The sequence below is a fragment of the Lactuca sativa genome, chromosome 9 (genome assembly GCF_002870075.4).
Source record: "Lactuca sativa cultivar Salinas chromosome 9, Lsat_Salinas_v11, whole genome shotgun sequence".
NCBI classification, from domain to species: domain Eukaryota; kingdom Viridiplantae; phylum Streptophyta; class Magnoliopsida; order Asterales; family Asteraceae; genus Lactuca; species Lactuca sativa.
Genome location: NC_056631.2, coordinates 10,054,519 through 10,063,237, shown reverse-complemented (window position 1 = coordinate 10,063,237; position 8,719 = coordinate 10,054,519). Strand labels below are relative to the sequence as shown.

Below are 8,719 nucleotides of genomic sequence, written 5' to 3'. Positions count from 1 at the left end.
TTTGTATGCAACGACTTTAAGAGATTGAAGTCGATTTCAGGGAGTATTTAGTGGATTCAAGTTAAGTTTAAAGATTATAAAATATAAAAGGCAACAATATTTCATAGTCTCTTCTAAAAGTCAATCTAGGCTTTATGTGAGAATGTGAAATCCAAAATTATGGATGGTAGGAGTTTAGTAATTGATTTTCTAAACCTACTCACTTTTTTTTTGCAACTCTAGATTGCAAATCTTACTGCATTTTTTATTTTGGAAGTTAAGAGTTCATATTATTCATGAACCCTAGATTTATCAATTGAGCATTGGATTAAAAATGTGAATTGGAGTTTACATTATGATTCAATTAATTATATAGATCTTAAATCCTCAGCTAAAATGAATTTATTGGATCCAAAATGATCTATACATGATATGATAAGTAGGATATTGGAATTTGAAATGATGAACCACCATTAGAATGGAATAAGTGATTCTAGTTATGAATCATGAGTGGTGCGCACAATAATTTATGGAAATGGAATGTAATTAGTGGTTAAGCTAACTTAAAGGATCGAGGTTATGTAGTTGGAATGATCATAAATTAAAATAAGGTTAAAGTTTCAAAATAGGTTCATAACATCACCAAATGGAGTTTTGATGGAAATAGGTGCATTTCACTCCAAGTGTGAAAAAGTTATGTCATGTTAAGATGATAATGGAGTTTAAAATAACATTAATAAATGTTAAAAGGCAATTAAAGTTGGATATAATTGATGTATGGAAGGGTAGAGGTCACAGGATAAAGTAAACGAAAAGAGGCAAAAATCATCATTTATGGGTTGTATAGAGTAGACTTGAGCGGGCATGGCTTCAAAGTAAATGAAGCTCGAACATGCTTTATCTTCTGGTGATTCCGAGCCCTACGAAATTTGTCACCAAAATTGTTTTGCTCATAACTTTTTCATACAGACTCAAAATCACACATTATTTTTTAGAAGGCATATGACTATATCAATTGGGATTAGTTGGATTAAATCATGAGTTGTATGGGTTTTGGCAACATATGGAGATCGTGGATTTGTGGTATGTTTAAAAATGATAAGTCGTCGGTGCTTTTGATGGCAGTCTTTCTAAAGAATTTTAGCTTTTCAGAGGGTTAATGTATGGTGATCTAATTTATCCTTTCTTGTTTATTATTTCCATGGAAGGTCTTCATGTGGCAATGCTGGATGTTATGAGGAATGATGTGTTTCGATGTGTTCCTTTAGGAACAAGAGACTTACTTATTTCTCATATTTTTATGCGGATGATGCTCTTTTTATGGGTGAGGGGGATGAAAGAAATGTGTGTAATCTCATTTGTATTCTTTGGTGTTTGTGACGATCGAAAAATTCCAACCAATTTAAACTTTTCAAAAACAACCCGATTTCATTAAATTATTACAAAAAGGTTTTCAATACCATTAAATTAAAGTATTCCCAGAATCACATCACAACATAAACATGAGGAGCGGTACGATCACGCCTTCGCCTTGCCACGGTCTCCTGAAGAACCTGAAATACATAAAACCACAACTGTAAGCCCGAAAGCTTAGTGAGATATCCCCAAAATACCAACCACATATACCATACACGCATATCATGCCATATCATATCCGATCACAGAACAGCCACGCACTTCGGGTCTACTATGTGACTGGTCCGCCGCACCGGCCAATAGTCCACCTGGTCCACCCTCTGAGTCTAGCCATATACATCGAGTCTGCAGTGTGATTGGTCCGCCCGCACTGGGCCTTCAATCCACCTGGTCCACTCTCCGAGTCTACAGTATGACTGGTCCGCCCGCACCGGGCCTTTAGTCGGCCTGGTCCACTCTCCGAGCCTCGACACGTCTAGTCCGCCCTCTTGGGGCCTACAGCCTATCCGGACCGCTCGCTGGGCCTTCGGGACAACCGGTCCGCCCTGGGTATCTTGGCCTACAACACAAAGCAGGACCCGCCTCAACCTAACTTCAGTACAAACAACCATGTGCACATAAACATACAATCATATAACAATTCACAGTCAACAACCGATCAAACAGATCACATAACATATCATCATCCTAACCCGGATACCGACCTAACCGGTCACTAGCATAGCATCACCCTACATCTCAGGATACTGAACTCAACCAGGTCTCTAACATATATCATCCTAGCTACAGGATGCAACATATCAAAGCAATATCATAACAACAAATACCCGGATCTCAATCCGATAAAGGGTCGGCCTTGGTGCCTTAGACCCTGTTGATATAGTGAGGATAACTCACCTCGAAATTGCCGACTGAACAGATAAACCCAAGCTACTCCAACCACTGATACGATCTCCAACACTGTCCAACACCAAGACACTGAACTCAAAACAATATTCAAAAATTACCAAAATGCCCCTGGAAAATAACTGGTCAACCCTTGGCCAAAGCCAACCCCTGACTGACTCTACTCGCCGAGTCATCCCAATAACTCGCCGAGTCCACATACACAGAATCTCCCCCATCCGCGACTTAACTCGCCGAGTCACCCCAAGACTCGCCGAGTCCAGCAACTCTGAGTCCTTTCTCACTCGACTCACCGAGTCACATCTTAACCTGAAGAAACTTGGACCTCACGATCAGACTCGCCAAGTCCAAGAACAGACTCGCCGAGTCTAAGGCTATCTTCAACCTACTCGCCGAGTTGTTCTTCCAACTCGCCGAGTTCCAGACCATCTTCAAGCAACTCGCCGAGTACACCTTTGTGACTCGCCGAGTGCCTCTAGATCTCATCCCAAACAGAACCTTCCAGGCCATGCAATTGATCCAAAACGTAGATCTAGCCTCCTACAACCCATCCATCACGCAAAGTGGCAAACTTTACATGAATCCAAAGAGATCTAGGCATTTTACACTTTAGGGCTAGGGTTTGGGACATGATGGCTTCACTAATCACTCAAGAACAGGGACTTTAATGCACTTTAGACCTCCTCCACTCCAGATCTGAGGTAGCAACCTCAGATCTACTCTTCAAACTCAAGATACCCCAAGCTAAACCTCCCATACATTCCAAGAATAATGAATCTAGAAGAATAACAGCCCAAGAACGAGATAATACCTCAAAAGGAAGCCCCAACAGCAATGAAATCCGAATCTAAGCAAAGCTCCTTGCTCCAAGCCTCCTAACTCTCCAAAATCTTCCTCCAATTCTCTTCTCCAAGGCTCAATTGCACTCAAAACCTTCACAATCGCGTTTTTAGGGTTTTCTGGACTTCAAAGGAAGGTAAGGAGGCTGGGGAGAGGATATAATGTCCTTTATATAGGGCTCATCCTCCGAAATTAGGGTTTTCTCCACTCAGCGCCAACTCCCCGAGTCTAGCCGCCGACTCACCGAGTCGGCCACTTAACACGCGACCAAAGTCGCGACCCTACTCGTTGAGTCTACTCGTGGACTCGCCGAGTTTCCCTTTCCAATTTACTCTTTTAGCCCTTCAACTTCACTCTTGATATTCCGGGATGTTACAGTGTTTTTATATGGTTTCATGTTTGAGGACCAATCTCCTTAAATCTTGATTGCTAAGAGTGGGGGTGACAGAGACCGAAGTTTCTTCATTGGCTACTTTTCCTTTTATTTATCTTGGAATCCCTAATGGGGAATCTATGGTGCAAGTAAAAGGGCGGTAGATGATTATTGATTGGTTGAAGAGAAGATTATCGTCTTGGAAAAGGAAATTATTTTCCATTAGAGGTCGGCTGACTCTTACCAATCTTTATTAGGAAGACTAGGTATCTTTCTTCTCGATGTTTAGACTTCCTTATGTTGTCTGTCATTTATTGGAGTCTTGTAAATCTCGTTTTTTTATGTAGGGGGTGGGGGGAGGGGGCATGGAGGAGGATTAGTGACATATTCATTGGGTTAAATGAGATGTTGTTCTCAACTGGAGAGAAAAATGAGGGTTAGGTATTGGTAGTTTGGATGCTTTCAACCATGCGCTTTTGTATAAGTGGAGGTGGAGATATTTGATGAAAGGAACTTATCTTTTGGTTAAATGTATTAAGTTTTTGTATGAGGAAGATGGAGGTTTGAAGGGTGGGTTTCAGTTTTTAGGTGGAGGAGTGTGGAAAAAATCTATCGGCTCGATTAATCAATTACATGAAAATGATGTTATTCTTAGTGATTTTATGGTGCTATTGTGGGAATGGGGATTTGGCTAAGTTTTAGACGGATGTTTGGTGTGGGGGTTTGGTTATTAAGGATCACATTCATAGACTTTTTGCTTTGTCTACTTCGAAGAATGCTTTTGTTTGTGATTTTTGGACGGGTAATGGGTGAAGATTTGATTGGAGACGACCGATTAGGGGAGGAGGAGAATCTTTGCAACTTGATAGCCTTACGGGGATTTTGAGTTCAGTGGTTCTTAATTCCAGTTCGAATAAATGGAGCTGGAAATTGGATTATAGGTATTTTCACTATCAAATTTATCTTGATGAACGTCGTTTGCCGAGAGAGGAAGGTCTACTAGATGGAATAACTTTGCCCCGATTAAGATTAATGTTTTTTTTTGGAGATTGTTGTTAGACATGCTTCATCTTAGAATTAATTTGGTGGATAAATGTATGGATGTAGATTCAGTTTTATGCCTTATTTGTCAGCTCGAAACGAAGAGTATTATTCATTTATTTTTTCAGTGCACTATGGCTTGTCAAATTTGAGAAGGGTGGCTTTGTGGCTTGATTTGCAAGTTCCGTCTTTTTCTTTGGTGGTTTTTTTTTTTTTTTTTTTTTTTTTTTTTTTTTTGGATTGATGCTCACTCGAAGGTTTGGAGTCGGTTTTATAACTATATCATGAGTTTTTTTTGACGTATCATAATTTTGTTATATTTCGACCGTTTAAATATACAAAACAATTTATTTTTGATACTATTGTTGAACATTTTTTTTCGTTGATTTTCTTGTAGAAACTCTAAGAGTAAGATTAATTTGATTGTTTGGTTGCAAAATCCAATTATACCTTAATTTTGTATTTACTAGCTCCTTGCTATTTTTTATTTTTTTATATATAAAATCATGTTGGTGTTAAAAAAATGGTTATGTACAAAATAGTAAGGATGTCCATCAAATAAATTATTTTGGGTTTTTAAACTTGATTTAAGCTTTTAAGGGTTCAATCTCTTTAATTTCACTTTCTATATTATTAAAATATTATCATTTTATATTATTTTCACTTTATCTCTAAACCATCTTGTAACCATAGAAATAATATTTTCTCACCCTCCTCATCCTATATAGTCGTATGTGCATTGATAATTTGTACATTGCAAGTATCATTGCATATAGAATAGAAATGAATAATGCAGGATGTTCGGGAATCTTTCCCTGTTCTGAGATCAAAATCTTCCATACAGGGACTATCATAATAACGTTCTCGATGATACTGGACCCTATTATTCTCGTCTCGAGCCGACCTACTCTCATACCATCTCCTCTTATGTTTTACGTTTTGCATGAGTTGATTTAATTTAGTTTTGTGAGTTAAGAGATTATACTCAATGGTGGTGAAATTTTGGTTCAAAATTTAAATACTTGATAAATTCCTAATGTATTTATCATTATGTGATTGTTAAATTTCAACACTTTTAAGTATACAAATCGTAAATAAATTGAATTTTACATATGCCCTAATCTCGTAAGGCCTTGAATGATGAAATCAACAATTAGAATCGATATAAAGATGGTTTTTAGTTTTTACAATCTTTTTATCATAATGATTTTTGGAAAGATTACACACAACTTTTCTAACATAAGCCTAATTCCATATCCAAACCCTCCTACATACTTGCTTAAGCTTGTGCAAACCACGCTTACAAAGTAACCCTTGGCGTAGAACGCACATCCGTCTATACATTAGAATCCATTCATCAGTCTTGGGGTCTCTCTTCGAGTTCGTTGTTTTTCCCCAAAACCTCCCCATTTCTTCTTCACCAACGACAATAACAACATCGGAGCACCAAAATGTTGGCTCGTCTCGCATCCAAACGGTTGCTCGAGATCCGTCAAGCTTTCCGTCAATCCCCTCAGGTTTATCCCCAATTCCTCGATACAAATATGTAAATTTACTTTTTTTGTCGCCTAATTTTCTGATTTGTTGATTCGTTTTCTTCAGACAATTCGATCGTTATCTACTGCCCTTAACTATGTAAGTTCTAATCTGTGTTTTCTTGCATCTAAAAGTTTTGATCTTGATTCGACTGGTGGTACTTGTGCTTTTTCCGATTTCATTGACCTTGTGTGTCTTTTTGGTGTTTGCGTGCAGCATATTGATACTCCCGAAAATAACCCCAACGTTCCTTGGGAATTCAATGAGGCTAACAAACCAAAGGTTTGGCACTGATCTCTTCTTAAATCAACATCTTTTTTTTTTTTTTTTTTTTTTTTTTTTTTTTTTTTTTTCTAATACAGTCATTAACGATTTATAGAGTGCCTCGTATAATCTAAAGCCGAGTGTGCACTTTGTGAAGGAATGTGGTACTGGATAGCAATTTAGAAATTGGGAATTTGTTTCATAGTTCAGAGGCTTACCCATGAATGATTTGTAGGGTTTCTCAGTTAATTTTAACTTTATATGTTTAATGAGTACAATCTGTGGAAATGTCTGGTATTTCAACTGGTGTATGTAGAGTATCAGGAGCAATGAAAGAACTGAACAATCAAAGTCTATATTGAGACAGAACTGTCTTTAAATAGCCTTACACTACATAAAAAGACTTCAACTAACCAAAGACCCTAAGAAACCCTTAAGACCATGCCTTTTTTCTAAACACTTTGACATATCAATTACTTTCAACAAAAACCTTGCTTGAACTAATTGCCTCTGATGAACAATTAGTTCAAATAACAAAACAATAAAAACACACAGTTCCTTTTGAAGCTTTTGTAAAATCTTTAGCTTGAGAGTGCTCTTGTTATCTTCCATATCTCCAGCATAATTATTATCTGTAAAGACCACCAGATGTGAAGTGAATTCTCTCTCCCCATTCTAATTCTATTCATTGCTTTTCTTGTACCCTTTAGATTCATTATAACAGCCTTATTTGAAGCTGTTACCATATCTCATGTGATGTTTTCAAGTATATGAATTCATGAAGGATTATTTGCTTCTTCATTCATACAGGTAAATGAGATTTTATCTCACTATCCCTCTAACTACAAGCAATCTGCAGTCATTCCACTGCTAGATCTTGCACAACAACAACATGGGGGTTGGCTTCCTGTTTCAGCAATGGATGCGGTATGTATGTTATGTTTGCATCATTATATCTATATGCAATCCTTTTTACCATATTATCTGTACATGAACATCATCAACATCCTTCTTTGTATTACTTGAAGGTGGCTAAGGTTGTAGAAGTTGCTCCTATCCGTGTGTATGAAGTTGCTACATTTTATTCCATGTTTAACAGAGCAAAGGTAAGGAAAGGACACACATGTAAATTTACCAAAATTAAACACAAAATTTCTATCTCAATTCTCAAACTAATGGCTTAATTGTAGGTTGGCAAATACCATCTTTTGGTCTGTGGAACAACTCCTTGTATGATCCGTGGTTCACGTGAAATTGAAGATGCATTATTGAAGCACTTGGGAGTCAAACGAAATGGTTTGTATTATATATATAAAGTATATACACCACTAAAAAAATCAGTTTATGTGATTCTTACAAATACACATTGATGGATCTATGCAGAGGTGACAAAAGATGGGTTGTTTTCTGTTGGAGAAATGGAATGCATGGTGAGTCACGTTTTGAGTATATAAATGTTTTTTTTTTCTTCCTTAATTATAGTTTTTGAATCTGTATTTTTTTTTTAAAATTTGTGTATTATAGGGTTGCTGTGTGAATGCTCCTATGATAACTGTGGCTGACTATTCAAATGGATCCGAAGGATATACCTATAACTACTACGTGAGGGAGCATCATAAATTACATTATTATCCTTTTAGTCATTTTAATGTATAATGAGAAGTATTAAAACTTGGGAGTTTTGCAGGAAGATATAACACCAAAGAGAGTTGTGGAAATCGTTGAGGCGTTAAAACGAGGAGAAAAGCCACCTGTAAGTCACAATTTACATTATTACCCTTTTAGTTTTTTTTTTAATGTTAATTTGTTTGTTTTTTGACAGCATGGGACCCAGAACCCGGAGCGTATCAACTGTGGGCCCGCAGGAGGGAATACTACATTGCTGGGTGAGCCAAAGCCGCCTCCATGCCGTGACCTAGATGCCTGCTGAACAATTAATTAAATTATATATCTGCCAGATGTTCAATGTTGGACTTGATAAAATAATTCTTTGGCTTTGAATGTTTGACCTGCATCCACGAGTCAAAGCTGTTGTTGACATTATTTGAAAAGCATAAGACACCAAATTTTTGAATCCACTCTCTTTCCCATTTATAATCACAATTTGATTTTTGTAAGAGTTTGTTGACAAAAGTATTGTTTTCGCCTTTTGATTTTTTGCTAGTCTATTATGATGATTTTGTAATTCAATCCTAGAGAGAAATTCTGTCTGTTACAAGGGAGAATAAAACCTAGAATCATTTGACATCATACACACGTCATTCCTTGTCTTCCAATAAATATTGTGTGTATCCTTGAGCCCCATGGTATACCATACCATCATATACACATCCTACGAATGTCTCTATTTCTTTATCTATATTC

The 8,719-nt window shown here is 37.1% G+C and overlaps 1 protein-coding gene across 1 annotated transcript; it reads left to right on the top strand.

Annotated features, from left to right (window-relative positions):
• Window positions 1–5,847: 5,847 nt before the first annotated feature.
• LOC111921695 (NADH dehydrogenase [ubiquinone] flavoprotein 2, mitochondrial) lies at window positions 5,848–8,433 on the top strand. The gene is made up of 10 exons (XM_023917282.3): window positions 5,848–6,072; window positions 6,158–6,190; window positions 6,308–6,373; window positions 7,166–7,282; window positions 7,384–7,461; window positions 7,546–7,651; window positions 7,739–7,785; window positions 7,880–7,957; window positions 8,043–8,108; window positions 8,178–8,433. Exons 1-10 carry the CDS (start codon window positions 6,007–6,009, stop codon window positions 8,283–8,285), a joined length of 765 nt encoding a protein of 254 aa, XP_023773050.1. The 5' UTR covers window positions 5,848–6,006; the 3' UTR covers window positions 8,286–8,433.
• The last annotated feature ends 286 nt before the right edge of the window (window positions 8,434–8,719 follow it).

What these genes read in the sequence shown, in the direction of transcription:
- LOC111921695 (XM_023917282.3), top strand. Translation starts at nt 6,007, where the DNA reads ATGTTGGCTCGTCTCGCATCCAAACGGTTGCTCGAGATCCGTCAAGCT. An exon ending in ATGAGGCTAACAAACCAAAG is followed by an intron (nt 6,374 to 7,165) that starts GTTTGGCACTGA and finishes TCATTCATACAG; the next exon opens with GTAAATGAGATTTTATCTCA. An exon ending in CTTGGGAGTCAAACGAAATG is followed by an intron (nt 7,652 to 7,738) that starts GTTTGTATTATA and finishes GGATCTATGCAG; the next exon opens with AGGTGACAAAAGATGGGTTG.